The sequence below is a fragment of the Haliaeetus leucocephalus genome, unplaced genomic scaffold (genome assembly GCF_000737465.1).
Source record: "Haliaeetus leucocephalus isolate CR32 unplaced genomic scaffold, Haliaeetus_leucocephalus-4.0 Scaffold802, whole genome shotgun sequence".
Taxonomy (NCBI): domain Eukaryota; kingdom Metazoa; phylum Chordata; class Aves; order Accipitriformes; family Accipitridae; genus Haliaeetus; species Haliaeetus leucocephalus.
The window spans coordinates 2155029-2170571 of NW_010973238.1; the positions used below are offsets into that span (position 1 = coordinate 2155029).

Genomic DNA, 15543 nt, shown 5'->3' on the forward strand with positions numbered 1-15543 from the left:
AACCAGAACCTGGGGATAAAACTGAGAACAAGAGCCAGGATGCATCTCCGCTTTTCCTGCATCTCAGACCCCTTTGTGGACCCCACGCAAGAAAAACTGGGAAAATTTATGGTATATCTCCTGACCTCCATTCATGTAAAACACAGCTAATTGCCTGACTGGGTGCTGTGAGACGTTTGCTCTGTGTCTATGCAGATCTTCTTGTGATGGAAAGTTCTACATCCCGGCACAGTAAGGTATAGGCCCTAAGGGAGAGGTGGACTTGATTGCAGGAGATGCTGTCCCAGTCCAGACAGGGAGTCTCTGACCCTGACAACTGGAGAGAGAGGGCCAGGGGGACAGGACCAGGGGCAGAGCAAAGCACGCAAGCGGTACGGCGAGCACAGGAGACACCGGGCTCGATTCCCCTGTCAGCGCTGAGCGACTGTTAAGCTGTGCTGCTGCAAACCTGTGCCAAGCACGTTATTTTGAGCTCAGCTGTGTTCAGGTTGTTTTCTGCTTCACCGGGCACTCACAGGTTCCTCCTGGAGAGCTGACTTGCTGCCCTCCCGTCCTGCCCCTGCCCTGCTGCCCCTCCTTTCCCCTCTCACCCCATCTCACAGTAATAACCATCAGTTTTTAACAGCATGTCCTACACTGGAGGTTTTGTAGTTCCAGCATTTAAAATGATTTAGTGTGACAGTTTAGTGTTGAATTAAAAAAAAAAAAAAAAGAAAAAAAAAAGAAGAGAAGCAGCAGAGAGAAAAAGGAGAGACAGTCCCCTTAAGGCAACAACATTATGGAGCAGTGATCTCAGAGGAACATGGGTTCTTCTCTGGTTCAGATGTGCTTGTCAGAGCTCAGTGTTGTCTCTGAACAAGAAATCTCTCTTGCTGGCCCAAGGCACAGTTTTGTGGTCAAGAGGACAGCAAATAAAGGGAGGGAACTTCAAAGAACCATAAGCTGCATTAGCCCGCTGGGGCGGGTGGCTGCGGCACATCCCATGGCTGACAATTATGACCTGCACGCCGAGAAAGCTTGCCTCCCTCTCGTCAGAGGGATAAGACACAGCCTGTGAGCTTTAGAGCTTTGAGAATGTGTACAGTTCATGATGAAAGATAGCACTTCAAAGCCCTCTGCCTAGAAACCCAGGGAGAAGTGAGAGCGGAGGGTAAGCAATCTTTTTTTCCTGGGGGGTGCACATGCGGGGGAAGGATAAGACTTATTTTCACTGTCATTTATTATTGCCATGAAAATGAAGCCTTGCACTGTTTATGGAATCTCTCATTAAAAGGATCTCTTGATAAATCGCTTGATAAACATTCATTAATTAAGTCTCTCAGCGCACTTGGCTGACAAGCGTTAGTCTTCATTTTGCAGGAGGGGGAAATCGAGGCATGGAGTTCAGTGAGCCCCCAACCAGCCCAGGGCAGAGCTGCATCCCCACCAGTCACTCCGTGCCACCAGACAGATGGATTACACTGCTCCCTCCATGTCCAGATTTTGATCCAAAGATAGGAGCAACGTACTTGGCTTCAACAAACTTCAAAGCCTTTGTCCCCCTGCTGCTGCCCAGCGTCCCCCGGGGCTGCAGGGCAGACATGGCTGTGCAGGTTTGGCTCCTCCATGGGTGTCTCCCCCGATGCCCTGGGGACTCCTGGACACCCCTTTCATCTTACAGGCAGCACCTCCACACCCACAGCCTGCCTGGGGTTACGAACAGAGACACCTTAGCTGCTGCCCAGCCTCTGCTTACTCTGTGATTGAGATTTTCCTCGTCAGGGCCCTTGACCAATGCTAAAGCCATTTGGGAAACATCTACTTTAAGACGCCCATCTCACCCTAACCCCACCAGTGGCCCTGCGTTCAAACGCTGAGGACTCAGCAGGTCTCCCGGGCTACAGCTGCAAGGTTATTGTGGTAGAAAAGGCATCACTTCTCCTGCTTTCCTTGGCATACAGCAGGTCTACAGCAAGGAGCGGTGGGAGAAAGCTCAACCACCTCCAGCCAGACCCATCAGGGAAGCCCACTGCAGGAGGGAGCCAGCAGTGAGAACGCAACACTCGAGTCCTTAAAACACAAACTATCCTACCCCCCCGCCTTAAAAATATCATCACAGCAGGCAGGCGGCGGTCCTTCCAGTGACTCAGAGGTGAATGTCCCTCTCACCTCCTCAGACCCACAACACATCTGCCCTCCTATCAATCACCGTCACTCGCTCTGCCTCATCCACCCACTTGGAGACAGAGGGATGGATTTGGCTTTTGCCTATGCCTCCCCTGCCCTGCATGGCACTTGCTCTTCAGAAAAAGCAAAGGACTGGCTGGGAGATTCCTGTGAGAAAGGAGCTGCATGAGAGAGCAAACAGACCTTTATTATTTGTTTATTGATTTATTCACCAGGAGGATGTAACACCCAGCCCTCAGCAGCAAATGCCCTTGTAACCGTGCCGCAGCGACAAGTTGGCTAAACAAATGCTTTTCTGCGTCAGAAAACAAAGACCTGTCAGCAGAGCGGATCGGGGATTCTCTGCTTTTACTTTTAATTATTATTTCCTTACACACAGGATTTAATCTCTTTTCCTGGAAGCTCAAAGTGCCCCATTCAGCCTATTTCACAGCTGTGACTACCGAGGTCACCCCGGGTCAGGACAACTCTCTCTGTCGCATAATAGCGACTGGTCCCCGAAGTGGACATCTACGCCGTGCATCTGTTGTTGCAGATGAACTGGTGTCAAAAGGAGGAGCACCGCTGCCGCCACGGCCCCGGCAGGGAGGGGGCAAAGACAAACGTTACCCAGAGAGCCCCAGACAAAAGATGCTGCTCCTCAGGCCTTTTGTGGAGCTGTGAAATATGGTCAAAGGTTACGTTTTACAGCTGTTCCAGCTTCAAATAAGCGAAACCTGTCTATCTTAATACTTAATTGCATTGCTAAGCTGCTGATAAACTAGGACGGCATAAAACAAATACGCAGGGCGAAACACATCCCCAGGGAAAGTTTGTGGGAACAGGGGGAGTTGCACCAGACAATGAATCCACTTTATTGTGTTTTAAAAGCCTGGTTACCTTCAATAAAAGTTGCAGCATGGATGCTGCAGATTTGCTAGTTAATATTTCTCCAGAAAGACCGCAAGTGTTTACAAAAGAAGGGCATAGTGCAAATGCCCACGGGAGAGGACAAGCACATGGTGCGCCACGCGTGTGCCCATCAGGAAACCGTGTTGAGCTAATCCCCTCCCCGCACAGCCACCACGGCTCCAGCCCTGGAGAACACGGCCCTTAAATCAACGCTCTTATCTCACAAAAGGAATTTCAGCGCAACGCTTTGAAAGTCACTTTCTCCCGGCCATATGGCATCACCGAGCCTGGTCGTGCCGGAGTGGCGTTTATTTGCATGTGCCAAAGACAAATCTGGCTCTTGCGTTGCGGGAGTGCTAACAGGGCGAGGGGTAGAATTCAGCGCTGTTTGGGTTTCTGCACAAAATCTCACTGAGGCAATTTTCTCTCACCTCTCAACGCAAGTGCCAAACGCTGAGGTAGCCCCCAGCAGAGCCTGCCCGCGATCGCAGCCCATGCCGGTCAGCAAGGCTCCACCGGTCAGGGCCAGGGTAAAAGAGAAGTCCGAGACAAAAATCATGATCCGAACCCAAAGCTTCCCAAAGCTGGCAATGCCTACACACACAGCGAACCAAACAGGAACAGGCTTAAGTTACAGAGATATAAACAGCAGTGAACACAAATTTCAAGACAGCAAATTCACAGGCATTCACACATTCAACTTCCTGATAAGGAGGTATTTTGAAAACTCATGTTGCTGAGCTGCTCTGTGATATGAAGGGGTGGGGGATCTCAGGCTTCAGCATGAGGAGGAGCCAACAAAGCTGCTAACACTTCAACATAAGCCTCTCCAGCAGATCTCTGTGCCATGCATTTATGCAGGATGGCAAGATTTTTGTTTTGCTGAGGCAGTGCCGTCTGGGCAATCTGGTTTGCCTTATCAGCGAGCCAAGGCTGAGAGAAGAGAAATGCTCTTCCCCACCATTTGTTTAAACTTCCCTCCTTCCCCCAGATAAAGCTGCATACTTTCATAAAAATATCTGCAAATGTAATAACATAATGGGCTTGTCATCCGTTTCCACATTTGGCACTGAAGATCTGCAAAGCTTGGAAAGAAAGAGAATTCCTAATACTTACCGCTGTTAAAGAGCCCAGCTATAAACCGGGCCTGGATCCAGGTGATGGAGCACACAAGCACCAAAACGCCTTTCCATGGCCAGCACCTACTCCTACACAACTGCAAATTATTCCTTTCTTGGCCCTCTTGAAACAATGCGAGAAGGTTACTTCATCACTTCTTATTAATGGGCCTCATCTCTCCTCTTTGGGGTATTTGCATGTCCCCAGTATTCATTATTGCTCTAAACTGATTTTATTCTGCAGCTCCATGCTGGGAACGCTGCACAACAGCCACACAACCTGAACATTCATTCAGAGCCACACCACCAGCCTCCTCACACGACAAAGCCGAACCATTCCCAGTGCCATGCTTTCCATCCTGTACCACACTTTGCCCTCTCCAAGGCTGTTCCTTCAGTATTTTTGCCCAGTATCCATCTCAGTGAGATTATCCCTGGGAACACATGAAACTAGAGCAGCCCTGTTTCATGGCTGTACCGAGCCCTCAAAAGAGGGCTTGGTGTATTTAGAGATATGTCACTGTACCTCCCAGGGGGAATCTGAAACGGCGCAGTCTCTTAGCAACACCCAGCACGTATCACAGGTAACTCTCAATTAATAGTAATAGTGGGAGCTGCGAGCCACAACCCTGCAACGCGCTGAGCACCTTCCACCTCGTTTTGGAGAACCGAGACGTACAGACACAAATGCTCTGTGTGTAGTGGCAGGAGAGGGGTGTGCAAGCCTTTGTAAGGATAATACAGGTAACAGTGAAACACTGATTTGTTTAAAATAAATGAGGATTTGATTGTATTAGAGGGAAAAGCATATCCCCTAGAGTAAAGTCTGACTTCTCCTTTGTCGGTAATCCCTCTAAGACATTTGTTACAAAGCTGACTGGTAGGGAAGAAGTCATACCCCACACTGAGACAATGCAGCTCTAAATTTTAACTTAATCATCACAAGCCTGTAAAGCTGATCTTATGACAATGTGTGTGGCAAAATTAAAGGCGCTCGCAAAACTGATGTCCCGCTATTCACACGATTCGGATTCACAACTCAAACCTCTTGCTCTAAGGTAAAGAAAGCAGTTCTCCAGATCACTTACCTTTATTTCCTGCAGGGGAGAACAGCTTCTCAGAGCCTACAGAAGCCTGAAAAAGAAAGAGAAAAAGAGGGTGAGTAATACTAAAGGAGAATTTAGGAAAGCTTGCTCACAAAAACACAGCTCATAAAACAAGTCGGTTATCTGTAGACCTGCAATTACACATTGCACCTGGAGGGTGCAATGTTGTGCCATTAAAGGATAAGCATGCATCCTAAGAAGATGAAAGCAAAGCGTATACAAGTACTGTCCTGATCTCACCCAACTACATCCTCCTGTCTCGTTTATTTAGGCAGCCATGCAATGCACAGCTATTTTATCCATGATTCCTCATATAAAAACAAAACCAGTGAAACTGCTATCAAGCTGAAGGAAAAAAAAAACATTTCAAAGCCCCTCTCATTGAAAATAAGCTCGTTTCTTGCTGAACATGCAAAATGTAATTTGTGTATTGGAAACACAAGTTGCAACTGAACACATCTGTATGAAAGAGGGTGTTATTTAATATTATGCCAAATGATAGATACATGCTGCTATGCACTTAGTTGAGTATGAAATAAAACGACTTCCTCTTGGAAGAAGCCCGTCTCCTTGCAAACTGGGTTGCATTATGCTGTTTGAACTCCACGGCAATGTATTTGTGCTCCTCACAGCTCTGGGAAATAGTTAAAGAAATCCAATTAACCTAAACCTTGTAAACAGCTTCATGATAATCAGGGTCACTGGGTTACAGACAAGATGATAATGACAGACGGGGAAAAAAAGTCCATTCATCGTAAATAAAGCTTTTATGAGTTAATTTGATGGCTTCCTTCCCTCCCCCCACTGATATCAAACAGTCAACCTATTTCAGCATAAGCTTTTCCTCCTCGCTATCTGATAAAATAGCAAGTAGCCTCTACAGAATCAAAGCTGGTCTAGGAGCAGGGAGCACGATCAACATTACTACCATCTAAAAGATAGCTGAAAATATCAACGTTTTGGCACTGACTGCTGCACGAATAAAATGGGGTGAGGTACAAAGCTGAAGAGCAAAAGATATTGAAAGTGAAAAAAGCCCTTCTCCCCTGGCTCTGCTTTAAAAACAATGAATTAATTCAACACATGGCTGAACTAAGTTGATTTTCTTTTTTATTTTATTGATTTTATTCTAAGGTGCCTTGGGAGATTTGCATGATAAAAGAGCACTATGAATTGTATTACACTGTTATATATTTTAAATGACGACTCAGAAGGAAAAAAACAAATAGTAAAATGCAGGATCTGCATGAAATATAGTAAGAAGCAAGAAAGAGTGATCTATTAATGTTATTTCTGAGGAAAGTGGCACTGCAAGCACTGAATGTCTTACTTAATGCAAATGCATAAAAAAGAGAGGGAAAACGACATGAAAAATAGGTTGAGGCTGAGACACATAAGAAAGAAATTCTGAATCATGTCCACGACAAAGCTGCACGTGTAGCTGTGGCATGTATGATCGTTACACAGCTCAGCAAAAGGATCCTAAAATCTTAGGGAAAATCAGTTACCTGCACGATCCCTTCACTGCATGGATTAAAGAGAGGAAGAACCAGGATTAAACAAGGTTTTGCCTAGGCTGGTTTGCAAAGAAAGTGTAACAGCGTCACACAGCAGCAACAACAGTGGTGCATAAAACGTTTGACAGCCAACTCTGAATTTACAACCCATTGTTAAGAGGTTTTTCACTTATAATCAACACAAAGTCACCACGCATGCAGAACACATCTGCAGGCTCTGGGAATTCACCCATACTAACAGCTTACACAAAGCCAGGACCTAGCTCAGAGCAGAAGCGCTAGGACACGTGGCAGGTGGATAAATAAGATTCCCCCATTTTACAGGCAATGAAACTTCGGCATGGCTGGCACTAAAGCCCAAGCAGTAAATCGGCAGCTGAGCCACGGATCCTAAGTGCCGGTTTCTGATGCTGGGGTGCGGGGTGTGCAGCCCGTAAGAGGACCCCGTTCCCCGGCAGCCTGCTCGGGAGAGCTGCCCTTCCCCGGGGTGCCGTACAGAGCAAGCCGCCGGCTGCAAGACCCGCTCCGGCAGCAGCGGCCAACCCAGCTGGGAGAAGCTTTATGCTTCGCCTGGTCTGGAAAGTTGGGTCCCGCCGACACCGCTTTATGGCAACGAGCAGCTCACTCCCCTCTGCATAATTCAGTACTGAGGATTTAATATAGACTGGCACTGTTTAATCGGGAGCTAAAGATCTTAGCGCTACAGGTCCAGACTACATAAAAACAACGTTTAAGGAAGTCAAGCAAGGAAATTCACTTTTAAGACAAAGTAACACACACGGGTTATTGCTCAGTCTTCTGCTATCAATATGTGGCACCGCCTTCAACAATAGAGTCAACATTTACAGAGCAGTGTTTTCAACATCACAGCCACAGTTTACAGACACAAACCTTCACACCTAGAGTTTACAGTAACTTTTGCTCTCACTTCTGGTGATTTCTAGCTCCAGATCTGAGCAGTTTTTGGCATGAGCACCGTTCTGAAACAGTGAATGCCTGTGCTATAGGATATTCTGCGAGCTGCTGTAAAGGCAGGAGGGAAGCTGGGGGAGGAAGAGCCTGAATACATCATTCAATTCCATCAGTCACCCTTTAAAGGAAGCATACAATAAAACCTATGTGTCTGAGGGAGCCCACTAATGAGTGAAAAAATCCAGCAAACCAACGCATCTGCTAAAACAAGTCCCCTCCCAAATTTTCTGCTGTTTCAAGCAAATAATTTGCATATGTTTAAGAAGGGATTAAAAAAAAAAAAAAAAAGTGGAATTCTTCCCTTGTGAGCAAAACCAGGCGTTTGGAGTTCTTTATGTGGAAGGGTTCAAGCCATCCCAGGAAATCACACTTTTTGATTACAAAATGAAACTAAAAATTTCCTTTTTTTCCCCTCATTGCCTCCTGCCTGTCTCCAACTGAAGGACCACCTTGGGGACAAGGGCAACTGAGGCAGCTCCATGCACCCCTCAAGTCTTTCACTGCCCCCCAAATTCCTTTTTTTGCTGCATAAGGCAGAGAGACATCCCCAGCCTAAGCTCACAGACAAAAGACACCTCTAGCCTTCCTTGTACATTTGCTGCTCCTCTCCCTCCCCCATGGAGCACCACGGCAGAGCCCAAGACGGGCATATTTTCATAAAAGCTGCTGCTTGCAAAGTCCCACCCTCGCTTCCAATAACGACCTTTGCATTTTAAGCATATCTAGCATCTGTGTCCCAAAAGTGAAACACATACAAATGATTTCAGAGAGCAGCACAGTTTCTGAAATTGCTGAAACTTTTAAGACCCAGCACCCTTTTCACGACAGGCTAAGATCTGCACCAAGCCTTGCAGGTCCCCCTTTGCGGTTTATTCAAGAAAGTTAGCAATTCTCTGTCCCATTTTGATTTTCTTCTTTTCTACACCAGATCTAAAGGGGAAAATGTCTCCACCCAGCTCTGTGACAGCTTGAAACTAGGCTGAATACACTGCAGAGAAAAACAACATTTCTACCCTTTTCTGCTTTGCAAAGAGCAAGCAGAGGAGTGGTGCTCCAGTCCCTCGTCCTTCCTCCCCTTGAACCCAGCACATATAAACACTGATTCAATTTTCAGCACTAAAAGCTTAGCAAAGGCAGCTTTTTCCTCAAAATGTAAGGTGGTAACCACAAAGGATGTAGCACACCCTCTCCTCTGAAGGTGAACAGTGAGGCATAATGAAGTCCATGCCTCATTCATCCTGGTTCCCACTAACCCGTGGCAGCTGAAAGGTGTAAGAGCTCTTACAGATTAATAATTTAATGATTATATATAACAGAACAACATCATCTGACAGAGACAGCATTATAAACTATATCAAGGCTCACAGTAATTACTTTTTTTTTCCTTTCTTTGTAGCCTATAAAATGGCTAACAGGAATAAAACTGCTCCTTATCACCAACAACAGAGGCTCTGTGGATCTTCACGCAGTCTCCTGGAACACCAAATGCCAGATCCAAGCCTGATGCTTCAGGCGCCTGATCACAAGATGTTGGGAAATTGCTAATAAGGCTGCAGTTCTGGTTCACAAGGAGCAAGAGCACGTGGTGTTAGGGACCTGGTATACACGTTTCGTAACGGGCAAAAGCCAAGCATTCCTTCCAAATTTGAGTCCAGTATGGTAGGTAGAAGGAAAAGGAGGCAGTAAAACACAGTTTAAATTTTATTTCTGGATGGCTGCCTATCTTCTAGACAGCCAAGAGCCAGTCTCAAGAGAGACTGTTTTCACGCTGTTACTGAACTTAGCACTAAAATGCTCTCAAGAAAACCCTTCTCCAGATTTTCAGACAAGAAGTGCTGGATACGCTTAGAGAAACTTTCAGCATAAAGCACGGACACTACCTGAAAATTTTGGATCAATTTTCATCCCTTTGATCTGTTTCCCCTGCTTTTACCCACCACTCTGATGCCACTTGATCGCTTGTCTAGCGGAGAATTTCAGCACGTGTCAATACTGCTTTACTAGTTTCCAGTTGATTCTGTAAGTCATTCATACCAGACCCCGTCATTCAGTAATATGAGAACAATAACTAAAACAGGAAGGTATTGTTTGGGTTGTGATTCTTCTATAGGAAATGGAAATTGATACATATGGAAAGGTGCAAGAGGAGCCTAGAAATCACACACACACACACACACACACAAAAAACCAAACTAAAATTCACCCTTAAGACCAAGAAAGCATTCAACACATTCCAGGATACAGAAGCAACCCACGGGTAACACTGCCTTCATTGTGAGGGGATGCTTCAAGGGGACCTATGGTCTCTGCAAAACCAGGATTATTTTTGGAGGGAAATCACAGCTCAATTAAGAAGATGAAAGAAAAGTTAGACCTGCAAGTCAGTCATTTCATGCACCATCACAGGAGAAAAAGCTGGAGTAAGAAGTACATGAACTAGCTTTTTGTGACACCTTCTAGGAAAATCCAGCATTGTGGTACATGGCTGGCTGGGACAGAGCACAATCAAGCTGTGTAAGGGATTAAGCAAGAGGGAACAGGATACACAGTGGACTTCTACAAATCCACACTGCATTTTGCGATTATCTCCTGACAGCAAGGACATTCACCTGTCCCCTTCCCTCCTAAGACCTTCACACAGAATTCATAGACTGGGCTTTCAAGGGGGCTCAGCAATCAGCAGCTGTCCTTGGGGCACCAACCTGACCGGAGCTGCTGGGTATGGAGCATTTCCGAAAATCCATTTAGATACTTGAATGGTGACCCGGTTGTTCTGAAAAATCCAGTTCCAGCTGATGGTCAGGATAGCTTATGAAATTCTGGCTGTTAATGTCCAATGCAAATAAGGACTAATAATAGATAATATTCCCTGAGCAAGAACGAATGCCAGACAGACCTCCAGCCTTCTAGGAACAATCCTAAAACTTCAATTGTGCCTTTAGCTACACCATAACACATCACAGTGAAACATGCAGCACAAACACCCTAACAGGCAACAGCTTATTGACATAGCAATGCCTTAAATGCCCCAGATACTTTTAGTTCAATCCTGATTCAAGGCCATCTCTGGGAGGTACAGATGAGTCTTCCATATCTTGCATGGAAGTTCACTCTACAGAAGGTCCACTAGAAACAAAAACCTTCTTGAACTGTACGTTCATCCAGCAACATACTTGCTTAGGTTCCCACCTTGCATTCATTTAGCACATGCATATTCAGTACTGCTACTGTCCTGGAAAGGGCCTTTGACAGTGCACTCCTCTCTGTCACTTTTTCTTCCAAGAACGCTTATTTCTCTCAGCAGTTTATATAACCATGACGATTTTCTGCAACAGCCCCTTTGAGAAGCTAGCACAAGTCTGGGAACAGAGAATTAAATTAGGCCATAGAGAGCCTAGAAACAGAGATCACTGGTCCCAATTCACCATTGAATTACACTGAATTTACATGATGGCAAAGGGAAAGCAAGGCAGAGTGGATGATGACTGGAAGGCACTGAAAGAAATGCTGTACAGACAGTTTGATTCAGTTAGCACAGGGCAACGAAGAGCCAAACCCATTGCTTCTCCGCAAGTTCCATGTTACAGTTTTGTTTTGGACCTTCTCTTTTGGCAACACAGTGATAAGCTTAAAATAACACCATTTTGAATCCAGAGCATGTTCCTCATAGTTTTACAACCATTTTGGGATAGATCAAACTAGTTTAGATTAAACAGCAACTGTAATTCTTGAACATATGCTGCTGCGGTCTGTTGGCTTATTGCACAGATGCGCCTCTTACCCGTGACGAAGGGTGACCTAATGCTCCGAAAGCAGCGGGATGCCTGACCTACAGCATGTCTGCTATCAGAGCCCTGGGGCACAGGCTTGCTAACTCCTTTTCCCTCTCTTCTCAAACCATCCCTCCAGCCCCTGGAGAATGGCTATAGCCCAGAGTTTTCCCCTTCCTATCCCCTCCATTAGCCATGCTTTATGATTCATCTTCCTCCGAGCGGTTGCTGTCTCCCAAAGGAAAAGATCAAACTCCCTCTCCTTCCCAGCTCAGCTCCAATAAATAAATAAATACATGCACTGAAAAAAATTTTAGTGAAGGAGGAGAAAGGAGGAAGCTGGGGAGTTCCTGGGCCTCACCAAGGCTGGTCACATAGCTGCAAAAGATCCCTCAGCTGTTTGCAGAGACACTGACCAGAAAAGAAAATTTCCAGCTGTCCCTCATTAAAACCAGCCAAAATACTTGCTTAATGTTATTGTGCCTGTGTGTCCTAATTTAAATTAAGGTGCATTTGGTCCTTATCTCAGTATCCTCCTCCCTCAAACCTCAGCTCTCAAACTGCTACCAAAACCTACCTTGATTTTACACTCCTGTCTATTTTCCATTCTAACCAGCACCGATTTCCCCTTTACTACGTGTCTGTATGCTCCACATCCTGGCTTATTCCCACCAAGCAAGTGCCAGTTACAGCTAGCGGGGAACAAAAGGAGAAAGCAGAATGTGAAGTAGACATTGCTGTTCTTTTTCTCACAGCGGATTGTTTTCACTTCTGCATTCACGGACACCGCCATCGGCATCACTTCTGGGTAGTCTGGTCTACGAATGGCATCCAGAGGACAGTCCTCTCCCTGTGTCACTGGATCAGGCTGCAGCTCTCACCGTAGGTCAGAGGCAGCAATGTGTCCATGTTAAGGGCAACTCATATATGCCCCAGTCAGTGAAAAACAATTCTCCGAGATGCACTTATAAAAGGGCTTTGTGCAATCTGTATTGAAACATATAAAAAATCAGAGATCTCCTGCCTTCTCCTGAGAGCCGATCCCCCTCCTGAACAGGCACGCTTTTCAGCCTGGACTTCCACGTTTTAAATTTTTCAATTACCCAGACATTGACTTAGGCAACCACAGAGGTGATTGCCGATTTAGCTTTTGCTACAAACGTAGGGGAAAACCTGCCTATGAGTAGGAAAGGTTGGGAACACTGTGTAACATGCTACTATAGTAGTTGGTATTATTGTCATTGCAGCTTGAAACTATCTAGCCAGACTATCTATTTGGCTGGGATATGGGTTTTTATTTGCACTAAATCAAACGGAATGGCGAGTGCTCTTTGCAGAACTACCTAGAACTTCTTATAATTCAAAGGCTGCATTGTAGGAAGAGTGATGGGGGAGAGCAGGGACTGTACTGCAAATGACAGGTGGCAGACTGTTGTTTGGTACCTACCAAATTACTCTGCTGCTCCCAGGGCTGCCTTGGCATTTCATTATCCCAACTCTCTCCTGGAAGGATGTGGACATAAATTCACACCTCATGTCCTGGTTTCCGTCAAACTGAGTAAGAGTGCAAATGCTGGCACCAACTGGGAATGCCAAGCAGGGCTTGGCACGCTAGAACAAACTCTCAGCTGTGGTCTTTGCCAGCTACCTGCATTTATCATTGTAATGGCCTGCCAGACAGGACTTGGCAACCAGCGGAGGAGGGCGGGAGGAGGAGGGCCAGGCTCTGCACTGCCAAGCAATTCATTCCTGTAGCTCCTGCCATCACTGTACCAGCAGGGCAACCTTCATTTTATTTTATCTTTTAACCAATTATGTGTCACCCAAATCCCACCTGCAGCCTCCTCCAACACAAATGGCTATAAATCACAGTTCAGAGGGTTTTGCAAGACATTTGATTTCATAAAAAGGTCACTGTCTGTCTGAGAATTGCTGCAGTTCAAAAATGTACTGAATAACAACCTGCATTGGCAGCCAGGGAAGGAACTGCTTCCATGGTCTGTTGCAAGTTGTCGGATAACATTAGAACAGTTCGGGAGGCCAACAGTGGCAGAATCATTAGGATTCAGCTGAACCAAAAAGCTGATACAAATTCAGTGGAATATCTCCTCCTTTCAATTTTTGAAGAAAACATAATCGATTCAACAAAAAAGGGAGAATTGCATGAGCACACTAGAAACATTTGACATAACCTTGAACAGGTAAGCAGAATACATGCCTGTCGTCGCTGCAGCCTGCTCCACTCTGCCTAGGTATTTCAGAGCTTAACACCACGCTTTGCTACTTCTCAGACCACTGCCATACTCTGTGGTCTCAGACCACTCAGGACGGTCTGCTGTTTAGGGGAAATGCGATCTTCTCATTTTTAATCCATATGCTGCTTACATAGTGGACCCCATATAACACTTTATGTGAACCACATCACACAGCAGACATTGGGGGACTCTCAAAAATAATTTGACACTGATGCTGTTCTGGACGCCTTTTGTGTCCATCCCTTTTTTGCAGGTGACGTGTCCTGCCAGACAGCCCTCTGACAAACCAGTGTCAAATTCTCCGAAAAGGATCGGGCTAACTGCAATAAATACACGAGATACAGAGACGACTACGCCATCCTCCTAGCCCAGACCATGACGTATGACACACGGACATCCCTCCCACAGAAGTTCCCAGTTACAGATGCAATCCTGATGCGGCCCTTTTCTGGGCTGGGGGTTCAGGGAGCTGATCGGGAAGGCGGCTCTTGTCCACCGCTACTGGAACTTGCTGTATTACCCGCAGCAACCTCAAAGGAGTGCCTCTGCAGAAGGCTCTTTTGTTGTTGTTGTTTCTAATTCACTGCTCCAAAATATTTCTTGGCTGCATCCCAGGGCTGAAGCCTTATCTGCCCATCCCCCCGGCAGACACACAGCAGCTGTGGAGGCTTATCACGGCTGCCTGTCCACTGAGTTTACAAATTAACACCCTATCGAGGCTGCACGAGGGCTGATTAATCAGAGAGAGGCAGTCTGAGGGCCTTTATCACCGTAAGCGGCTGCTGGGAGAGAAGTCACAAATCTCTCAGGAGGCCGGAGATGCCTTACAAATGAAAGAGCAGGAGGCCGGAGAGGAGGAGGGCACAGTGGTACGGGAAGCAGATATTTTAGAGATAGTGGTGGTGGAGGTAATGGAGCAGTGGGAGGGGGTGAGCTGCAGGCAAACGCCAGTACATTATGACAGCTGAAAAAAAAAGATAATTAACAGCCTATACCTCATGATTCTAGCTTTCCCTCCCCGGGCTATAATTTAGCCTATTGCTCCTTTGCTCCAGAGGACAATAAACATTTATTATGTTAAACACATAACTGTGCTGCACAAAAGCACCGTTCTTTCCCAGGTCCACTCCTTTCACAGCTGTGCAATCCAGGAGGAGGACAGGGCTTCTGAAGTGGGCTCCCCTTTTATGCGGAAAACGACTCGGTTTGGACACAAAACACATTCCTGGCTTCAGACAAAGTTGCAGCGTGCTGGGTGCATTCATACTGAATGTGAAGGCAAATCCCAGGCAAATCCCAGGCAGAGACCGAGAGCTCTTAGACAGGTCCGCTGGCCCACCAGCATCTGATAGCCAGCATAAGGATGTGCCTGGGTGCGGGAGCATCGGCCGTCTGGAGCAGCTCCTGCTGCAACCGCAGAGATTGTGTGGTTCAGGCAGGCTTCACCGCCTAAGAAGTATCTCCCCGTTTTAATTCAGCAGCCTCGCTAAGAGGTTTACTGGGAAATTTTCAATCCCACCAGAATTACATGTAGGAGAGATTCTTATTACAAGATGAATATTACAGTCAGGTGAATTGTACTGGAGCAGCGCTTGCCCTGCCCCCTCTGAGCACTTTGTCCGTTGCAATAGCACAGCGATTTAGGAGATTCGCCTGTTTGAGTGGAGCGTGGTTCAAGCACTGCTCTTCCTTTACTTCAGTGCTAGTACCTGCTGCAGCCCTCCAGCTTTGTGCTTGTGCCAGGACAA

General features: G+C 46.3%; 1 protein-coding gene across 4 annotated transcripts in view; it reads right to left on the reverse strand.

Annotated features, from left to right (window-relative positions):
* Window positions 1-15543, reverse strand: part of FBRSL1 (fibrosin-like 1) — a 407425-nt gene that overhangs the window by 54739 nt on the left and 337143 nt on the right. For all 4 annotated transcript variants that reach the window (XM_010581697.1, XM_010581696.1, XM_010581694.1 and 1 more), the window contains one exon: window positions 5264-5309. In XM_010581697.1, the coding sequence (XP_010579999.1) occupies window positions 5264-5309 (46 nt within the window). The remainder of the gene's footprint in view (window positions 1-5263; window positions 5310-15543) is intronic.